At 30.4% G+C, this 22,741-nt stretch overlaps 2 protein-coding genes across 4 annotated transcripts; one reads left to right on the top strand and one right to left on the bottom strand.

The window, feature by feature from the left end:
* The first annotated feature begins 796 nt into the window (after positions 1–796).
* Positions 797–1,608, top strand: LOC130893349 (NADH dehydrogenase [ubiquinone] 1 beta subcomplex subunit 8, mitochondrial). The gene is made up of 3 exons (XM_057799365.1): positions 797–962; positions 1,022–1,242; positions 1,332–1,608. The coding sequence occupies exons 1-3, from the start codon at positions 881–883 to the stop codon at positions 1,548–1,550; spliced, it is 522 nt and encodes a 173-aa protein (XP_057655348.1). The 5' UTR covers positions 797–880; the 3' UTR covers positions 1,551–1,608.
* Positions 1,609–2,835: 1,227 nt separating this feature from the next.
* LOC130893348 (dynamin) lies at positions 2,836–22,477 on the bottom strand. Of its 3 annotated transcripts, XM_057799362.1 has the most exons (16): positions 22,040–22,477; positions 21,699–21,772; positions 21,365–21,514; positions 21,105–21,308; positions 20,853–21,045; positions 19,377–19,586; positions 19,114–19,321; positions 18,914–19,051; positions 18,159–18,316; positions 17,262–17,559; positions 17,084–17,203; positions 13,771–13,998; positions 13,472–13,700; positions 12,820–12,964; positions 10,794–10,916; positions 2,836–3,874 (listed from the first exon to the last, which is right to left on the bottom strand). In XM_057799362.1, the coding sequence occupies exons 1-16, from the start codon at positions 22,201–22,203 to the stop codon at positions 3,811–3,813; spliced, it is 2,706 nt and encodes a 901-aa protein (XP_057655345.1). In that variant the 5' UTR covers positions 22,204–22,477; the 3' UTR covers positions 2,836–3,810. The 3 variants fall into 3 exon arrangements, with proteins under 3 accessions (XP_057655345.1, XP_057655346.1, XP_057655347.1); XM_057799363.1 differs by lacking the exon at positions 10,794–10,916 and having other exon boundaries at positions 22,040–22,398; XM_057799364.1 differs by lacking the exon at positions 2,836–3,874 and having other exon boundaries at positions 8,245–12,636.
* Positions 22,478–22,741: the final 264 nt, after the last annotated feature.

The raw sequence follows: 22,741 nt of genomic DNA on the forward strand, positions 1-22,741 counted from the left end.
AGCGGTAAATACAAAAGTCAAAGCCGTCAGTAAGACAAACAGTGACGTTCCGAAAAAAAAAAAACAAAGACAAATTGTTTCTACATTCATGGGTAAGTTCTTTCTCACTGAAGTTAAAGAACAAGTTCATTATCAACTTAAATATATTTGTCTCCCGCAACTCTCTTTTTTTATGGTAGTCAATTATTTTGATAATACCGTGATTAGATCTTTTGAGGGTTACAAATAATGTTCATTAATTTCATTACATAAATAAAAAAGAACTACATGAAACTGAATTAACAATCACTGTATGGTAGTACTTTTAAGCAATTTGTTTTTAAATCAAACTGTCAGATATTTTGAATAGGTTATTGGATGGAATATTATCAATAATATAAATAATACTATGGGTACATTCCACTAAGCGTTCATGGTACCTGAAATAATCGTTGTGGTCGCGGTGAGAACATCACATCAAACAAAGATTTTACAGAACTCGTTATCAACATAACCTTAGTGTGAATTTCAAAAATCCTAATTGAAGTTTTCAGATGTTATTTTCCTGGCATAAGAAATAAGTCTTCTGTAACCTAGCTGTATAATTTCTCAACAATTTTAGTTTTTTCCACTTTTAACAAATGCTGACTTCTAATCTCCTAATAAAAGTCTCTTGGAAAAAGGTAGTGATTGAAAGTCACACTAAGGTTATGTTGATTGCAAATTTGTCCGTTCTGCAATTACCACAATCAATCTGTTCAACTTATGATGACGTGATAGAAATCGCTCCATGATCGCACTGTTCCACGAATAACATTACCGAACGCAACTACTGTCAACTATTGTCAATTTCAATTGTTGTCATCAATCTGACAGTTTTATAAAACTATCTCTTAAAGCTATGAGTAGCTTAATAAAATCTCTAAAACCTCCCAAAGCGTGGTTGAAAAACAATGCCATTTTAGTCACGGCTATCAGAAATCGTAAGTTTATTTTAAATGTACGTAAGAAAATGTAAGGTTAAGTTATGTAATGTTTTTAGACTGGAATAAAGATTATAAACCAGGTCCTTATCCCCAAACCGAAGAAGAACGACAAGCGGCAGCGGAAAAATACGGACTACATCCATCTGAATACGAACCTTATCCAGATGACGGGCAAGGATGCGGGGATTATCCCAAACTACCAATGCAATCAATTGAATCCAGAGATCCGTTTTATCCTTGGGATAACCCCGAATTGAAAAGGAATTTCGGCGAAACTGTGAGTATTAAGTAATAAAATATGTGTTGGATTTTAATATTTCGTGATTTTTTACTTTAATTTAATCGTTTGGTATAAATTACTTTTAGTTACATGCGGAGTATGATTTATTGAGAGAAGATAGATATGATGTAAGCGTGAAATTGAGACGTCCTATGTGGTTTTTGTGGGCTCAGTTTTTAGGAGTAATGTTCGGTACTTTCGGAATTTATTATCTCCTAGAAAACGTTAAAATGTTTCATTCTGTTATGCCCAGGCAATATCCGAAAGAAGGAAAAGTTCATTATACTTTCGAACCCGCAGAATGATTTATGAAAAAAATGTATTATAGATAATTTTATGTTGAAATAAATATTTAAAACTTGATACTATCTAGTGAATTTTTAATAAAAGCATTTAAATTTATTTTTTCAATTTGTTGTTTTTTTCTTGAAAATGGATGTTCAATTAATAGAATACCATTTTATCGTTATATAAAAGATTGGGTGGAACTGTTAGGAATCGACGTGAGCTTCAACTATTTATTCAACAAATCGAAGTTTAAAATTTGATATCTACACTTTTGACGTTTTTTTCTTAATTGTTTCAATGGTATCATAAAACTGTGTAACCATACAGACGAAGGCCAAATTACAGGAAAAAGAAGAAGAACCCATCTAGTTTCAATATAATCAAAGAATTAATATTGAAGAGAGAGTTGCTTGTAAGTGAAATTGTACTATTGAAAAAAAGGGTTGGTCTATCACTTTTTCTATCTCTTTACTCGCTATCAAAACTTGTCATTCTCTACCTTTAACGTCTCCACCACTCGAAACGTCATAGCAATGCAATCTAATAGAGTAGAGAGTTGCATACTGATATTGTGTTTGTATCTATCTTCTAATATTAACTCTATGATTATGATTTACTTTTTAATTGCTACGTCATGCTAATGTCAAAAAACAGCTGATTTTGATCCTTGCACTGTAAATATTTATATTTTGGTGAATTGAGGATTTTGTGTATTTATCACGGTATTATTGGATTTAATTTGCGAAAAAAAGTAAAGTAACTATTTTTGAGTTTGAGCAATGGTTTTTCCGAAAATATATTTTTTGTAAATTTTCCTCACTTTTCTGCCTTTAATAATTTTTTTCGTAGAAACTGATAGCTTTTTTGAGATTTTCAAATAAAAAAACCCCCCTGTACATTTCATTCAAAGTCAACTACTTCTACAGCTGATATTTTCATTCTAATTTCGTTAAAAGGTCGCCAAGCGTTGAAAGTTGTTTACAAAATGGCGGCTTGATGTAAACGAGCAATTCGGAATATTTCGTGTGGACTGGTATTAAATTGAATTCTACGGAGTTGATTCCGAAGAATACATATTGATCATCAAAATTATAATTTGATCCTTCACATACTCGTCATTTCACCAATAAAGTATTCAAGAGCACTTATCTTAGCTTAGATCATTAGTAATTCACGTTATTTTCCATTACAATGTTGCCAGGTGTTCGTTTTTTTTTAAAGTTTATTATAACTCAAATATTAAATAACAACATTGAAATTTTCGTTATTTGCAGTGAGAGGGGTAAATAAAATGATATAAAACATTATTAAAAATAAATTTAATACAAATTAACATATATACATAAATACAGATTAGTAATATCTAACATCCGTTGACGTTATTTGGATAATTCACCTATATTTTAATAATACTATCAAATAAGACTAGTTGAATCTGTCAAAATAAAAAAAAGTTTGCAAAACAAATTTTGAACAATAAATAAACGACATTTTGTACAAGATTCAAAATAAATCGCTATCTATGTGTCTCATTCGTCATTATAGGTAATTGATGTTTTCATTCACCCCCTGTAACGTACCAATTTGTTTTTAAACTGTCGTTATTGAAATTGATTTTTTTTTTAAATCGGAAACACATATCAACACGTTTATTGAAAATCATATTTATACGAAATATTCCTAAAAAACAAGATACAAAAAAATATATTTCAATTAGAAAATTACTTTGCCATAGTTTCATTTATTTGTGAACGCGTGACAACGTCGCCGAAATAAGCTACGGCATGAAACGTAAACAAACGGACTCAATGTTGCCAGAATTGAAAGATATCTTTCAATATAGAGAATTTTGAAGATTTTGATTAGAATTTTAAGAAATCCGGGGCGAAGCGATATTTTAGAGAAATATAACAATAATAATCTCATCACCTTTTATGTTTAGACATAAAATTAACACAATTTAGTAACAAAAAAATTTAATAATACTGTCGTCGGTGATAAGATGAATCTTTTTTATAAAAAATGTGGCAACACTGGTGGGACTATTCCATTATATGTCAAGGTGAGGATGGTTGCTTAAAATTAATTTTTTTAGACACAAATATATAGTTTAAGCAGTTTGTAATTTTTCAGGAATATTTCGTATATAGAATATCGAATCACAGTACTTGATTCTCACATACGAAAAAACTTTTTACTTCGTACGTCATCATCTACCTGGTCCCCGAGTAAATCGTCTGTGCGTGGTTACATTGACTAGAAAATTATTTTTCAAAATTAATTTTGTCTTCCCGTTTGAGGTCGTTCAGGTATTCTAGGTGGCACGTTCGGTACCGGACGGCTGAAAATTATAGTAATAAACTATAGAAAAAAAAACAAAAATTAAACCTTTTAACTATTGTGTTAGTCCTTTAAACAGGCCGTTAGTGCTGCAAACGGAAAGCAAAAAAGCCGTTTTGATAGATTTTTTAAATTAAATTAACAGTAAATTCAAGAATTTACTACATGAAATTAAGTTCGAAATATCTAATGGTGAAGTACGATGCATTTGTGATGACGTGGCGTCGCCATTTTTTAATATACCGGCTTCCACCAAACTTCGTAGTTGAAATTCCAGACGCGTACATACACACAACTCTAATGTATAATATCGTTTTAAAAGCATATTTAAGTGTTCAAACTTGTGTAAATTACTTCATATTTCGAAATATGCTATTTTAAAGATTAGTGATTGTGTAAATTTACATCGATTTATGATAAATATTTTGAGGTTATGTTATTTTAATCAAACATATTTTCGTGTTATGACAAATAATTCTCACATTCCAGATACGATGTTTTTAGTTTTTGTTTTTCCAGAAATTTTACGTTTCATTTATTTATTATTAAATTGTGTTGTGTGAAAATGTTTAATCGGGAAGTTCGTTATGGAAAGTTTTTACGAGGGTATGTTCATAAATATGTGAGTGGAATAATCAAATCTTAAAAAAGGTAAGTGAATATGTATAATATATATGTGCATGCTAAAATTTTGAAATCTAGTAGAAATGTTACTTACACTTACATAAAATCCACCACCATTGTAAGAAATTAGTCGAATTAGACTAGGGTTGAACATTTTTAAACAAAAAAAATATAGTAATAGGATGAAACACATTGGGAAAGGAAGAGAATATGATAAAAATTGAAGGAAAAATAATTTACTAGCGATCTGCAGTTGGGAAGTAGGTGAGGGGAGAGTTTTTAAGGGTTAAAAACGGTTTATATCAACTTGTAGTAAAACTATAAGTCCAATAGAAAAAAGTTAAATAAGAAAGTTGTAGGTAATAAGAAGATATATTTTTGTGTTGAATTTTTTTTTTAATTTTCCACATAAACTTCGAGGTTAGAGAAAAAAAGTGAGAACACAAGTTTTTCTATTACGTAAAAATGTTTTTCACCCTTAAAACCCCTTCCACTTACAAACCTCAGATCTCGAGGAAATTATTTTTCTTTCAATTTTTGTTATATCATCTTCTTTTTCCAATGGATTTCATACTTCCAGTACTTTTTCTAATTTTCAACCATTTTCAAAGCCCCTATCTAAATTAGTAGTAGCGTATTTTCAAAGCACAAAAATATTCAATTATATAAACTTTTTTTTTCAAATCTTATTGTCATATGTAAAGATTATTTTCGCAAAAAGCTGGTTTGATATCGTGCAAATTCCAAATCACGAATTAATATCTAATAAAAAGCACTCAAAAATCACCAAGCAAAGTGTAGATGCCAAGATTTCATAGTGAAAATAAAGAAATTAACCCAGAAATTGAATTAATATTATATGTCAATACATCACTCAATAAGTCGTGTGACTTACACACAGATGGATAAGATACTGTACAAGTTCATCCATCGAAAAGAACCATTTGTTGTTGGTTTGCTGAATTTAAACTTAATCGTACAGACACTGATGATGGTGAACGTTCTGGTCAATTAATTGTTTAAGTTAAAACCTGTGTTTAATCAAAACAATGCACCGATTCACAAATCGATGGCAAAAATGGTTAAATTGAAGGATTTGCTTTCTCATCCACCGTATAGTTCACAACTAGCCCCCAGTGACTAGTGGTTATTTGTTAATACCAAAAAATTGCTCCTAGTTAAGAAATTCACATGAATAAAATTAATTTTTGGCAAAAAAATGTGTTAGTCACACAACTTACTGTTGTGTGATGTGATGTGATGACTTTCCACCACTTTATAAACAATTTCACTCTATTCGATAAAGTATTTTAAATCACATCAGTGATTTTGTCAAAAGCTTTATTATAATCTATGAAACGTTATTCATATTGCTTTTTAAATGTATATAGAGTGTCCTTTATATCAGTATCAAATTTCTGGTGTTATCGAAACAGTATTTGTTGATGTTTCTTTGAAATTTTGGAATTTAACCATTTAAATCCGATTTCTGGTATAACCTCTGATAGATTGTTAATAGGAAAAGTGAAAAAATAAATAAAACACCGTTAATGTTAACCCTATATTTACACATTAAATTCAAAGAGAAACTACAAGTAACGAGATGTGCTTAAAACACTGATTATTATTATTATTATTTTTTTTTGTAATATCGCCTGGCAAAAAAATATTTTTTTTCTCCCTATATATACATCACTTTGAATAGAAACGAAACCGAAATATACAGGGCCGGGTAAAAAGCGTGTAAAACGATTTTTCTCGACCTGGTTTATTTTTTCATTTACGATTTACATAACCTCCAATTTTACATATTAAAAACGAAAAAACTTCATTATTGACTTCATATTTAGTTCGAAACAAATAAAAATAAAATGCAACAACGATAAATTGAGGTATTTATAAAAATATTTCGGTTACAATTTTCAAAAATCGCGCGAAAATTCGACAACCGGCACATTGAATTTGAACAGTCGGTCTGGAAAGTTGCGGGGTTGCCAAGTTTAACGAAATTACATGTTATATAAACTAATAGAGAATATTCTTATAAATTCCAAAATTATTTTCAGTTTTTTCAACTATTATGCAACAATATATATTTTTTTTTACAATCTAATTTGAATTAAATTCTCGTATCGATATTTATTCGAAACGAGAATAAAGTGCAACGTTTTTTTTTCTCTTCTACGATCGAGTAACATCAAGATTAAAGATATAGATGTGAGTTCAACTACAGAGTGATCTTCTAAAACGTTTTAATTAGTTCTGGTTAAACCTGCCACTGGAAACGTCATTATATGGATTAGAAGACGAGACCGTTTATGTTACCACTACATTAACATCTCTGAAGATGGTTATCGAAACGTTCTTGATAGTGTAGTGGTAACGTAAATAGTATGAATGTCATAAAAGGCTTTAAATTTATCTTTTCCGGATTGTCAAATATTATATTTTATGAATTTTTTTTTTTTTACAAATTATAATGATTTTCAAAATAATAAAATTTATTTTTAATTTCGTGTACGAATTTTTGAAAAAAAAAATCGTCATTCTATGTAATTTCGTTTAAAAATTATTTCCTTCTATACCGAGAAGTAGATTTAAACGTGGCAACACGGCACATCGTTATTTCAGAGTATTTCATCATTCGCGTGGTGTAAGTTACCGCCCATAACGAAACGAGAAACGCGGCCATATTGAGATTTTGACCAATCAGGGAAAGGCGCGCGAATTAAATTTATAACGAATGTAAATTTATTTTTTAAAACATGTTTGCAATAAATCTAAGTACTTTTTTATCAAGTTCGTGTAATAAAAAAAAACGAAATTTCGTCTAGGTTAACACACAATTAACATTTTTTTAAAAAAATCTCATCAAAATAATATTTATGATGAATAGTTATATGCGAAAATGAGTCACGAAATTCTACGAAGTTACAGCGTTGCCAAGTTACAGTAGATGAATATCTCCGTTTTGAATAATGGTATAAATGATGGATTTTAACTATTTTTGAGTTTAACAAATTTTTTTTTGTGAATATCGATCGTATTATTACAATTTTCGCCGAATTATTTTTCAACATTATCTACTAAAGAATACAGGAAGTAGAAAAGAAGAAGAAAATGACTGAGAATATGAAAAAAGAGAAAAAAAGAAACAGGCAAAGGCGAGTTAATAATGAATCTCATAAATAATTGAAAAATTACTTCAAAAAACTTGTCAAATGGATAGAACAAGATATACAGGTGAGGTTGAAAATTTAAATAGATTCCGATGAAGCCCAACTAAACCCAACTTTTAAATTAATTGAAGCAGCAATAGAAAAAGAAATAAAAATAAGTGCAGGAGTTTCAATCACGAAATTAAAAGATACAAACTTGAATATTATTGAAAAAATAGAATGTTATCAAATTTTGACATCGAATTAAAAATTTTGTATAATTTTTGACAAAAAGATCGTCGCTCTAATCCATATAAAAACGATATTAATATAATATACAGTGAACGCCGTATTTTTCTAGGGATTACGTTACCGATATTCAACACCCAATTATTTTATACCCACCGGGAAGACATTTCGTTCAAATTCAAAGAATCACTAATAGTAATCCTTAAAAAAAATTAGATAGGAATGTAATGACCAAATTGCACCTCCTTTTAACCATCCACTTTTGATAACTACCTCTAAAACTCGAAAAATTTTTGAGCTACCACCAATTCCAGCTATCGTTACTCTTTTGACTTAATAATTTCCCATTTAAATTTAATAAAATTCCACAAATGTAACCCAGAAAGAGATACAAAGTCTTGTGTTTAATCTAACTCATCCCCGGTGCGAACCATTGGGATCTGTTGGTCATTTAGTCGAAGGATACATGATGGGGACCCATATAATAGTGATTTTTCCTTTTCTAACAATCTGCAGAACTTGATTAACGAAACTTGGGTCAGACGGTGTAATTGTGAGTGTTGGTGTGTTCAATATCTTTATCTTATACCTCTTCGAAAAGGTTTCTGGTCCGTATAAGGATGTTTCGATGCTTCGATGACTGTTTGGTTATCAGACATGGTTATTATTATCTGCCTTGTATATTTTTTTTCACGAGTTTCGCTCCAGACCATCTACTGTTCTCTCATACCATCTATTATCCCGATTTATACTCGGGTGACTATTTTTTCTACCAAAGTTTGAAGAAATGACTTGGTGGTATTGTTTTCGATAAAAATATTTGATTTTTTTTTTGGGAAAACCTCGTAATTTGTTTAAAAAATTGATGCCAAAAAGACAATAATTTTTTTGTTACCCAAAGGAAAAAATCTGACTGAAAATCAGTCTCACGTGATATATTTTTTTGTAAATGGTAACGTAATCTCAAAAAAATCGAATTTGAAACAAAAAAATCGACGGTTCACTGCATAAAATAACCAGTTTCTTAACGTATTGTACACTATATTTTTTCGACGACCCACATAACGAAATTCGATTCCCCGGAATTGATAATGGAGAAATATCGAATAAATCGTCGGGAAAATATTTTTTTTCGGTAATCAGATCCAATTAAGATATGCTAAGTAGATTATAGACATCGAATTTAGGCGAATTTAGCACGGAAGAACATCTTTAGATAAAATTATGTGCGTCACGTGATGCACATCGTTTTTTTTTGTGTGTAATTCATGTTTATATATATATATATATATATATATAAATATATATATAGTTACTACGAAGCTAGTTCCGACTAATAATCTAAATCTGGAATGTACCGTATGGTTGTTTGTTTAGATATCACTAAGGCATATTTTTTTTTGGTTTGTTCTTTATGTATATACATCAACAATTTTTGTTTAAAATTTGTTTTAAGCACTACTTTCAATATTTCGATTTTTGTATTAAATCGATATACGTTTATTGGTTTTTCCGTATCTTATACATCATCAATAACGTTTAATAATGTTTGTGACATACTGTATATACGGTAGTTGGATTAAAATAAAGAAAATTTCGTTATAACTTTGTAGTTTGTTTGAAAAATGATACCTAGGCTTTAAAAGATGCACCGTTAACCTCAAAATAAGTTAAAATTGATAGAGACTGCGATTTTGTATATTTAAATTTATCTATGGTGTTTTTTTTACGTTAAATAATTTGTTATAATTGAGTTTGGAATCGATCCATCGATTATTTATAATTTTAACCTCAATGTTTCGCAAGTCTTCAATGTCTATTCTATTTTTTAAGTTTGGCAACGTTGTTTAAATACTTTCTATAAAATTAGTATCAATTTTAGGTTGAAATAGTTTTCATTAGATTCAGTTTCCTGCTCAAATATAATTTTTTGGGGTCTTTTGTGAAGAAATTCCAACTTACGATACATAAGTTTTAGTCCAAATAGACTATAGATTTAATAAAAATCAAAATATTCAATTTTATAAGTCTGGCAACGTTGTTTCAATACTCTCTCTTTCACAAGCACCAATTTTTATGGTTTGGGACTGAAAAATTCCGCTTTAGATTCAATTTCCCACTCAGATATGATTTTTTTCCAGTTTCTTTGATTTTTTTTTGGGGAAATCGCATAATATTTTGTCTACCTTTCCAAATAGACTATAGTTATGGTAGAAACGTCAGATGACATCAAACTATTCCATTTCTTCAACTTTTACTCTAATTTTTAAGTCTGGCAACGTTGTCCGAATAGTTTTATAATACCGAGATTCAATTCTTGCTCAAACATGATTTTTTTTTCAATTTTTTTTTGGAAAAATCACAACTTTTGACATATAAAATTCGTCCACATTTCCAAACAGACTATAGATATAATAAAAACCAAAATATTCAATTTCTACTCTACTTTTTAGGTCTGGCAACGTTGCACAAACACTTTTACAGTGACTAACATCAAAATTTTCATTTTGGCTCTGAAAAATGTTGCTTAAAATCCATTTTTCACTTTCGACATTTGTATAAATTTCCAATTATAATGAAAATCAAAATTTTCCAAATTTCAACTACCGTATATAAACATATGTATAATCCCCAGCATTAATACTTTATGAAAAAAAAAAAAACATGTTAGTAATGGGCGTTAGGATGTTAGTGACAGTCCTTGATATGGGAAAGTCGAATGTGAATTTTTTATAAACTGAAACCGAAAAAAAAAAAGTGCCACTAGAACCGAAAAAAAAATTTCCTTTTATATCACAGCTATATTAGACACATGCGACTTTCTCATTCGATACAAATATATATATATATAAAACAACACGTAAAAAAAAATAAGAAAAAAAAAATTACTTATTGAATTTAAAGGCGTTGGATAATTCGTTGATGGCCGCATTGGTAACGGCTCTTCCTACAGCCATCTGTACTTGCTGGGGTACTTGTATACCCCCCAGACCTTGTTGACCCCCGGCTCGACTATACACACGAGAGACAGACATATAGATATCACTTTCATCCTCTGAGATTTTTTTATTTTTTTCTCATTCACTAAGTAAGCTACATTTTCAATATTAGCATGAAATAATTCAATAGCAAATCGTTTTTGCAAAAAAATGTACTAAAAACGTTCTATTACAAGCAGATCTAACTTAGTAGTTCAAATGAACCTTCGATAAGTACTTTAATAATCTATTTTCGGCTGATATGAAATAACACGGTAGTTCAAATGAACCTATTACCTCAAACTTTACACTAATTCAGTTGTACCACCGACAGAAGTAACTAAGTAGTTCGAATGTACCTAAAATTCTATAAAAAAATAGGAATGCAGTATTGAATTGAATAAGTAGTTCAAATGAACCTTGAATGTATTCAACAACGACAAGCATCTTCAGACAGTCAATTTATTTATTTTTTAATTCAATTTTTCTTTGCCCCTGACTAACATAGTAGTTCAAATGTACACTAAATGATTTAAACACCGTTTGGGTGAATAAGCATGATTGTGTTTATAATAATTATACCAGTTTTTTTTTTAGTTTCAATAACACCTGCTAGGAAAACTAGAAAAATCAAAACTTATCAAGTATACTAATAATCATTTCATATTGTGAAACTCCATAAACACATAATTTGTGAAAAATTGTTTTCAGCTTCCTAATGTTGATCTGAGAGGGCAGAAAAGGAAAGTAAATGAGCAGTTAGTGGTTTCAAGAGATACCTCAAAATTATTAGATCCGAAAGATGCTTCATGACTATCGGTTTCGAAAGATGGTCTCACGGTTATTGGTTTTAAAAATTCCTCACAATTATTAGATCCGAAAGATGCTTCATGACTATCGGTTTCGAAAGATGGTCTCACGGTTATTGGTTTTAAAAATTCCTCACAATTATTAGATCTGAAAGATGCCCTGAAGTTATTAGTTTCGAAAGATGCCTCCCGGTTATTGGTTTCGAAAGATGCCTCACAGTTATTGGTTTCGAAAGATCTTTTGAGAATTCTTAATATATTCAAAACATTGGATTCAGTTAATAGTAGGTTTGGGATCATTAAAAATGATGAAGCGAATAGAAAATATTGTAAAAAGAAAAATTTACTGCCGAAAACAGATTAAAAGCAATAGCAGCTAATGGTTTACCATAAACACATATTTTTGAAAAAAAAAATCATTAGAAATTCAAAACATTATTATTTTTTTAATTATCGGTGCTGGTATAAGGATTATTTCATTTTAATAATTGAAAGTCGGTATACATATATATAGATTGATTTGAAATTGGGATATTCTTTCATCGATAAATTACATAAATTCACAAAAAGAAAAATTAATTGTAATATTAATTCGAAAGATATCTCACTTTCAAAAAAAATCCAACACATGAACAATATTCACAATTTAACAGTATCTTTTACAAAAAAAAAAAAAACAAACACGTTTCTAATTCAAGCTTGACATCATATAACATAGCACCCTATATATAATTTCAACAATGTAATCAGCAAAAGTTGCATAATTGACGTTTATTACTGGAAAACAATTTGAATATTTGGCAAAATTATTCATAATATCAATCGAGTTGGAAATTGAAAAAAAAAATCCATTATGCAACCGGTTGCTATTTTATTATATTTATATAAATGTATAATGGTGAAATATAATGTTTACTAAATATTAAATGCCGTTTTTAACGCCTCCTGAAAATAAAACCACAAGCTCAACATAACGACACCTGTGGCTAACTATGTTCAATTAAAAATAAAAAATTAATAACCGCCCAAAACATTTTCAATTTTATACAAATTTCGTTTTGGGGCAATTATTAAACGTTATGTTAGTAGATGATAAAACGAAAGATTTTTATCAATTAAAATACTCACGTTGGAATTAGAGGTGCTGGAAGTGATTGCCCCTGTGGCCTACCCGGGGGCATTGGAGGAGCGCCGCCACCTGGTCGATTAGGTATAGCAGGAGCCGGCCTGCCACTACTGGGAGGCGGAGGCGGAGCCCTAGATCCAAGAGAACCTAAACACACATTATTCGATTATACAGTACAACCAAGACCGAGGAAAAATAAGTAGATAAAAATAAATAAAAACAATTTGAGAACGAGGTACAAGGAAAAATAAGAAAAATAGAAATATTAAATGGAAAATAACAAGATTAAGAAAAATATAAACAAGATGACAATCGAGAAGAAGAAACGAAAGACAGTAAAGGGCAGAAAAGTAGCATACAATGGAAAAATTAAAGGAAAAAATATATTAAACGACAAAAATGGAGAGAAGGTAGAATAAATGAGTCGAAAAGGTGAAAATAAAGAAAATAGAAAAATTGGGAATGTACAAGGGGGAAAAAAAAGAGACAGAATAATAGGTAAAAACATACTAAACGACAAAAGATGAGGGAAAGAAAGAAAAAATGAGTCAAAAAAGGAGAAAAGTGAGAAACCAAGTGAATAGTTTAGGAATATAAATTAAGAGAAATTTCAAAACGGAAATCAAATGAGTTAAATTATAATTATTTACATACCGCTAGATCCGACGACGCCCATCTGCGGCGTCGGTTTTCTTGGTCCCCCAGGACTAGGCGGTGACAATCTAGGATTCTCAAGCCCGCTAGCTAACCAATCGTTCTTCACCGGAGGAGGTACCGGAGTAGATACCGTAGCCATAGAAACGTCCCCTATAATATTTAGGGCTTCTTTACAAGCGTGATACATACGTAACATCTCTTCGCGTTTTTGAGCTTCTTCCGGAGCCTGAAATATACTCAATTATTATTATTATTATTATTATTAATAAAATTGTAAGATTAATCATTTTACGTACCTCTTCCATCATTTGAGATTGGTCTCCGCTGGCGTATATGTGGGCCAACAGTTCCCCGTTTATAAATTCTTTGGTATGATTTATAATCATGTACATTATTGTTTTAGGTACGAGATCTCTTGTTGTTTTTGTTACGATACGCATGTAGCTGTCGACCAAATTTCTTATAGTTTCTACTTGACGTTCCAATTGGGGATCCATCGAACTTGTTACGCTCTCTCCCGAAGACTGAACAAAACGTTCAAAATTATATCGAAATCTCTATATTCGACGGAAATAATCTAATTTGCTACTGGATATTTACTTCGAGTGGAATATTATCGCAAAAAAAATGTTTTGAGAAATATTTAACACCTCTGAATTGAAGTAGTAGTTCAAATGAACCTCAAATCCTTCCAACACAAAGTTACATCTACGACAAGCACCTTTTTCATATTTCCAAATATCTTTTACCGCAAGTTAAAAACTTGTCTTCTTCAACTAATACGGTAGTTCAAATATACCCAATGCACTGTGGACGTTTTTTCGGATGAATAAACACGATTTTGTCATACATTTTCAAATTGACCAAAAAAAAACGAATTAACTGAGAGTGTGCACAATTAAAGTAGTAGTTCAAATGAACCTCAAATCCTTCCAACACAAAGTTACATCTACGACAAGCACCTTTTTCATATTTCCAAATATCTTTTACCGCAAGTTAAAAACTTGTCTTCTTCAACTAATACGGTAGTTCAAATATACCCAATGCACTGTGGACGTTTTTTCGGATGAATAAACACGATTTTGTCATACATTTTCAAATTGACCAAAAAAAAAACGAATTAACTGAGAGTGTGCACAATTAAAGTAGTAGTTCAAATGAACCTCAAATCCTTCCAACACAAAGTTACATCTACGACAAGCACCTTTTTCATATTTCCAAATATCTTTTACCGCAAGTTAAAAACTTGTCTTCTTCAACTAATACGGTAGTTCAAATATACCCAATGCACTGTGGACGTTTTTTCGGATGAATAAACACGATTTTGTCATACATTTTCAAATTGACCAAAAAAAAAACGAATTAACTGAGAGTGTGCACAATTAAAGTAGTAGTTCAAATGAACCTCAAATCCTTCCAACACAAAGTTACATCTACGACAAGCACCTTTTTCATATTTCCAAATATCTTTTACCGCAAGTTAAAAACTTGTCTTCTTCAACTAATACGGTAGTTCAAATATACCCAATGCACTGTGGACATTTTTTCGGATGAATAAACACGATTTTGTCATACATTTTCAAATTGACCAAAAAAAAAAACGAATTAATTGAGAGTGTGCACAATTAAAGTAGTAGTTCAAATGAACCTCAAATCCTTCCAACACAAAGTTACATCTACGACAAGCACCTTTTTCATATTTCCAAATATCTTTTACCGCAAGTTAAAAACTTGTCTTCTTCAACTAATACGGTAGTTCAAATATACCCAATGCACTGTGGACGTTTTTTCGGATGAATAAACACGATTTTGTCATACATTTTCAAATTGACCAAAAAAAAAAACGAATTAACTGAGAGTATGCACAATTAAAGTAGTAGTTCAAATGAACTTTCTTTTGGCAGAATCATATCTAACGTAACCTTTAAGTCATTTAAAAATATAGTAGTTCAAATGTCCCCTTAATGATGAGAGATAGATGAACATGTTTTTCGCTTGGTTATGGAGGAATCGGAAAGGAGAGGGTCACAAAATTCTAATCCCTTCTAGAACGACCTATTGAGGATTCACCAAAAACTGCTGAATAACAAAAAGAAAGACACAACTCATTCAATCAGAATTCATACCATCACATGGGATATTGAAACCGTAATTACAACAGTGAATGGTGTATATGGACCAAATAGGCATTATAATAATCATACGGGGAAAATTTGGACAACAATTATAAAAAGATAAAACAAATTAATGTTGTTTAGATTAAGAAAAAAAAAACTTGGAACTAATTATTAGTTCAGAATTGAAGCAGTAGTTCAAATGAACCTTAAATTCTTTCAGATGCCAAACAGGTACCTTTTTAAGCTTCCGTTTTCATTTCCCCTTTACTCATAAGGTAGTTCAAATGTACCCCCAATGATTAGAGCGCTGTGAACATCGTTTGGATGAATAAATATATTATAATCTCAAGTTTTCGAACTTATAAACTACTCAAGTTACTTTTCCAACCTTTTAATAACAATAAAAAAGAAAATTACAAGTTTTTGACTTGTTTATGAAGGTTTGAGAAAAGGGAGAATTACAAAATCTGGAGCTTATGGGGAAAATGCCTCTTTCAGAGCTTCCTTTTGATAATTTACCAAAAACAGGTGATTTTGAGTAATTAAATACCGTAACAAAGTATATCGATGCCTCCAAAATCATAATAACAACAGGGATAGGTGTGTATGGACCAAGGCCGCATTCTAGGATCATCCAGGAGAAGATTTAGACAGAAAATTTTAGTTTAACTGTATTTTCCTATCACCCTGTATAGGCAAATGAGAAGTTACAACGAAAATATGAATAATTCTAAATATTCCACTCAAGTTTGGTATCAAACGATGTCTGTTACTACTAAAATCAACTATTTCGAGTAGGTTTAATTTTTTATAAAAAAAAAATACAGACATCCTTTATACTAAATATAAGTGCACTGGTAAACTTTGTGTGGAGTGTACGTGTAGCACATTTTTTCAATTTTACAAACCTGATCCCCTCCCTGCCGCGACCAGAAGCAAACAAAAACACATAAACACTCACTGATTAGATACAAAAAAGGAAAATATCAATTAAAATTGATTATTTAACAAGTACGCACTAATAAACCGAAAAAGCGTCTATTTTTTGGGGAAAATTGTATGTGCTGGAGTAAAACCGCAACCTAGAAGGATAAACGTTTATCTTGCACCCTGTATACTGATTTGTTTGGTAATTAAGTCATAAAATCGATTTTAATGGATCACTCTGTATACTAATATGAGTCAAAAGGACTATTAAGATCATATTTTAATTGCATTTTTATAATCTGCTAACTATTTGGTACATAAAAACCTAATTTAGGATCTCCAGTTATATAAAATGTCCTAAAAGTTGAGTTTTTCCAAGACTAACGTTTATCCTTATGGAAAAAACAAAACAACCGAAAGCTTTAAAGTAATTATTTCGAACTTACATTCGATGTATTCTGAAAAAGAGAACGAAAAATAACAAAATAAATAATAATAATAATAAAAACAAAAATATAATAATAAAAAAACGTTTCGTGTTATTTATTTAAAAAATTTCACTTACATCCTCTCCGTTTAACGTTTCCGTTTGCTTTTCAGGATAAACTCCAGCCCTTAAGAACGAAGCCTTCCAAGAATCTACTTCGTCGACAGTTTCACAGCTCAATTCAAGTTGTTTATAATCCTTCAATATCAATTTTTTTATTATATTCTAATATGCAGAACGTTCAAAATTTATTTACCTTATAAACATTTCTACCGTCCGGATTGAAAATAGCAAACATGTGCCTTCTAGACATAAAACCTTGTTCGATGTCTCTCAATTTTAAACCGTCTAAAGGTAACATGTATTTCTTTTCCCTTTCCTCTTCGTCTTTGTACCAAGAGATGCTCTCCGATGTAAGAACGAACCAATAATCTCTGGAACCTCCTTTCATTATACCCAAATTGTGGATGCACATGTAACCCTTTCTTATTACTTGATTACCCAGAGTACCGCGGGTACCTTTGGCTGCCGCGCTTTCCGATTGGCTTTGCGCACTACGAGATTGAAAAATAAGAGAAAAAAAAAACAAATAATTAACACACATAACCTAAAAATGGGGCTACGAATATGTTGAAGTATGTAGAAACGAACATAGCTTATAAATTGATAAAATTAGAGGCCACAAACATTTACAGTGTGTCTCAAAAAATAAGTAGAGCTCAATCAAACAAAATCAATATGATTTTAGGTTTCAAATATTTAAAATATGTCTCGAAAAGTTAAGAGTATAGAATCGAACATAACCTATAAATTGATAAAATTTGAACCTATAAACAGATACAAGAAAATTACAGAAAATATGAAATGGAACAGAAAGGGGTGGAAAAAATTGATAAAACAAGATACAAATTCATACCAATCATCCAGGAAGAAGAAATTCGTGTAGATATGAACATAAAAGGTAATAATTTCAACAAAAGTCATAAGAATGAGTCAATAAAGATAAAAACCGATAAAACAATTAACTGGGCATAAAAAGTAAGACGCAATAAAGGAGAATAAGAAAATATTTAGCTCCAAGATTAATATTACAATACAAAGAACGAGCTTTAATTTCAATTCCTAATAATTCAATATGTGTTCATTTACTTACTTCGCAAATCCGATGAAATCTTCATGATTGGTATTCATATAAGCTAATTCGCAATCGATTAATAAACACAGCTGCTCTTTACAATATTGTTCCCTGCTTCTAATGTGAGTCGTAACGATCCTTTCGACTTCTTCTCTCAAACGAGGATAACGCGCCATCTAAAATATATATTTATATTTGTAAAACAAATTTCATAATAACTAAAATTGTTTAAATTTTGCATTAAAATTGGAAAAAGAGTCTCAGCTATTGGAGTAAATAGTCCGTTAAATAATTACTAATATAAAGGAGGCCTACTTTGTACAGATTGACTCAAAGGATCTATTGTGTCCCCCTTTCTTGCTCCGGAATGTGGGATGACTGCAGCTACCAGAAATCTTTGTACAGCTGAGAGACATTAGAAAATAATAAAAGATATATAAGAACAAACTAGAGATAAAAAAGTTAGAAATGCCATATACAGAACAAAATTGAATTGATTTAGATGCAATTGAAACCAAATCCGAAAAAAAAACGTTGAAATTCAAACTAACAGATGTTTCGAGAATGAAAACATGAAACTGAGACAAAGGATATAAAATGCAAATGAATAAAGAAGGAAGAGGCAATAATTCCCAATAAAATACAACCGTAGTTGTCTGATTTATGATTAAACAAATGATAATTTACATAACTAGCATGTATTCTAAAAAAACTAATAAAACCGTTGTTAAAATTATAAATTAGGTATTGGAATATTAAAAACAATGACTTACCCTATCCGTACACATCCTGACCACATTCGATAATTCCTGAACTACCAAATCGACACATTTTAAAGACGGTTCTTTCAATCTAGATATCTGTTTTTTAACTATAGCTTCGAAAGCCATATCAGGTGTGAATAAACCAACCTAAAACATGAATAAAATTAAAAATTCGATACTAATTATATTTAAAATTAATAAAAACTCACTCTGATACCGTGAATGTTTCTTATAGCGAAAGCGATTTCTCTACGCAATTCCTTTTCGTCAAATTCCATTTTGACGATTTCGAAGGGGAACCTTTCGTGAAATAATCGATTTATTTTAGCCCCACCGGATAATTCCATAGTATTTATCTGAGCTGATCCGGATCCTTCGATCGTTCTATCAAAATCCACTTGGAGCTGTTGAATCATCCTTAAAACATTTAGTACTTAATGATTTACAATTAAATTCTTATTAAATCACTTACTGTAACATGGCTTTTGTTTTGATAGATGGATCGTCCGGTCTGAAATGCTTGAACTGATCGACATCTTTTTCCAATTGCAACAGTTGCTTTTGCAATTTATCTCTTAAAGTTGGTAAAGTGTCTCGGATGTGATTGGTAAGTTGTTGATTCAGAACTCTTTGTAAATACGGTGTACCTAAACGTTCAGCTATATGTCGATAAGAGGGATGACTGAAAAAATTTTAAAATCAATTAACAATTACTATAAAAAAAAAAACAAAAATCCATCAACCCTTGGCAATTCGGCCCCTGTCTAATCTGACAACCTCTATAATTCAACATTTCAAGAACTTTCAGATTATAGGGTGCTGCTGGAGTTTTAAATAAAAAAGAAGATAAAATTGTGCACTTTTCATTATTTCATTCACTATTTCACTTTAAAAAATTTCAAAAAACAAACAATTGGGGGTAATAAGTTCAAATTCTGACAGTTATCGTTTGAAATATGATACTGGTGAGAAAAATATGAAAACATGATTTGTAGTAATTCAAACTGACAGGGGAGTTATTGATCAGTGGGGTAACTCTATTTTTTTTCATTCTGCAGATATAATATGAACAAAAAAACGGATTATGGATCATTATGGAAAACGGATGTATTTTTTTCTTCGTAATTTGTTATCTTCAAAGTCAATGACACCTAAAATCCGGTTATATCAAACTAGAATTTATATCGGCAAACAAAAACGAAAAGAATATTTATCAAACGGAAACGAACTCTTAATAACTTAATATCCAGTTATATTTACTGTTCCACTCGACATTTTACATTCAAAACTATGACAATCGAGAGATAAAAAACATTGTGAGTATATAAAAATGATGTTGAGGGATATTTGACAAAGTAGCTCAAAAAAATCATCAATTCCTATTCTATCAACTAAAATGGAAATACCAAAGAGATATCAATAATTCCACGTTGGGTCATTTGAACTACTCATCCTCAAATATAGTATTTTGATCACTCTCTTCTCATAGAAAGTGTTGAAACTTCATAATTATGTAATAACAAAGCTTCTGATCATACTGATGTCAAACTATTGAGAGTAAAAAAAAAACAACTGAAAAAAGGCCATGGTGTACATCGGGAGTACGGATAATTACAAGTTAAGATGTACTCTATATATTATTTAATATAATAAAACCCCATTAATATACTCCATAAGGTTTCATTCCTTCATGACATTACTAGATATTTAATTAACATTCACATATCTTGGAAGGAAGAAAATATGCCGTTTAGCTTTCTAAAAGTCACTGTTTTATATCCGGTTCAAAGAATTTGAAGTCCGTTTTCGAATTGTCCTCCTGTAAGGCGTGGACCCCAGTTGAAAACACAGGATTAGACAATACAATAAATAAAACAAATAGTTTTAGACATTCCCAGATAGTGTTGCATAAAAAATCCAAAAAGACAATATAAAATATAAAACTTACCTAAGGAAAAACTTCCTTTCAGCTGCCAACGCCGCGTTTATATCCTTCCTTCCTTCAATGTCTCTCTGAGAACGATTCACAACTCCGATATAGCCTCTCCTTAGAGGTAATAATTTATTTTCTAATATATCACGAGCATCGGTACCGTCATCCATAAGATCCAGCTTAGTTATCACACCAATTGTTCTAAGACCTGAAAAAAATTTAGTTATCGATATAATTACATATCCGAGTTATAGATCCATTTAGTACCTTGAGCATCGACTTCTTTGGCCAATTTAAGCGCGTCAGAATTGGCTAAATCCGTATTGGCAGGTGTTACTGCCAAAATTAAGCAGGATTCTCTTTTTATAAACTGCAGTATCATTGATCTTATTTGCTGTTCAATGTCTGCAGGTTGATCGCCTATAGGGACTTTAGTTAAACCAGGTAAGTCAATAAGAGTTAAATTCAGCACTGAAAATATAATAGGATGTAGTTTGAGGTTTAATAAACAGGATTATTTCGTTTACCATTGGGTGAATATACCCTCAGGTTAATGGGTATGTTAGATATGCCTTTATTGCTTCCTGTAACTCTGTCGGTTTCAGCTTCAATTTCTTTACGGACTTCATCAAAATCCACAAATTTCTTACCTTTACAATGTAAAAATTCCGCATATTCTATAAGAAAATACGAAAATGATCAGAGATAACACTGACAATTATTTATAAAATGGCATAAAGACAAAGAAACCAAACTAAAACGTTCATTATTGAAATAAATATAAAACTAACAAATATTTTATTTTTAACATCAAAATTTAGTTGAAAAACATGCTTACAAATAAAATTATTACAAAATTACCGGAATTTGCGTTAATCAGCTGTAGAATAAGTGGTCTTCTTGTAACAATTCCTGATCCTCTTGGAAGAAAATCTCTTCAAAAAAAACATTCAATTATATACTTATAATAAACTAATAGAGCTGTATTAACCTTTTCACCTACTCTAAATATTTTGATTTAAATAATAGGTCGAGCCCCAATTTCTCGAACGAATCAATTTTTCAAATTTGACAGGTCAATAGCCAGGTCATTGTGTCAAAAGTCAAAAATCGAAATTGATTTACAAACATCTAATGTAATCAATAACTATTTGTATCTATTTAGATTATAATTATTTAAATAAAAATAATTTTGAACTTACTTTCCTACGAAATTTTCCAAAACTGAACTTTTTCCTGCCGATTGTCCGCCCACCACTGCGATTTGTGGTAGATCCAAAGTCATATGAACACCCAGTTGTGTAAAAGCATCTTGCAACTTATTCACAATTGGAATAAGTTGCTCCATTCCCAGATTCCCTGCCATTTTTAGGCCGGAACTTTACACAAACTACCGAAAATTAAAGAATTTTATTCAGCACTTGGGGTATACATCAACGAACATGGCCGATAATATATTGACTGAAACGCGCATGAGTCATATATTACTATTATTAAATTTAATTATTAAAAACTTTTATATTTGATACTGCTGAATTTAATTCGTTTGTTTATAAATTTTTTTAAAATTGTCAAACTGAAAATTGTTTTTAATGCACAATTTTAACCTTTAAGCGATAAATAAATGATAAAATTTGAATGTTCAGATTATCAATATACAAACGCATGCGCATTGAAAAGAAAATCTATTCAATAATTAAAACTTGATTTACAAGAAATTCGAATTAAACTATTTTGTACAAATTTATAGTATATAAAACATTTAATCTCATTCTTAATAGAAGCAGAGAATATTCCGAAACAACATTTTTATTAACGCCTTCGAAAAATAACTGACAGCATACTTGTTTTACCATCATTTTATATTAAATAATGAAGATAAAATTTATGTTTCGGATAATGCA

This window comes from Diorhabda carinulata, chromosome 4, assembly GCF_026250575.1.
Source record: "Diorhabda carinulata isolate Delta chromosome 4, icDioCari1.1, whole genome shotgun sequence".
In the NCBI taxonomy this organism is placed as follows: domain Eukaryota; kingdom Metazoa; phylum Arthropoda; class Insecta; order Coleoptera; family Chrysomelidae; genus Diorhabda; species Diorhabda carinulata.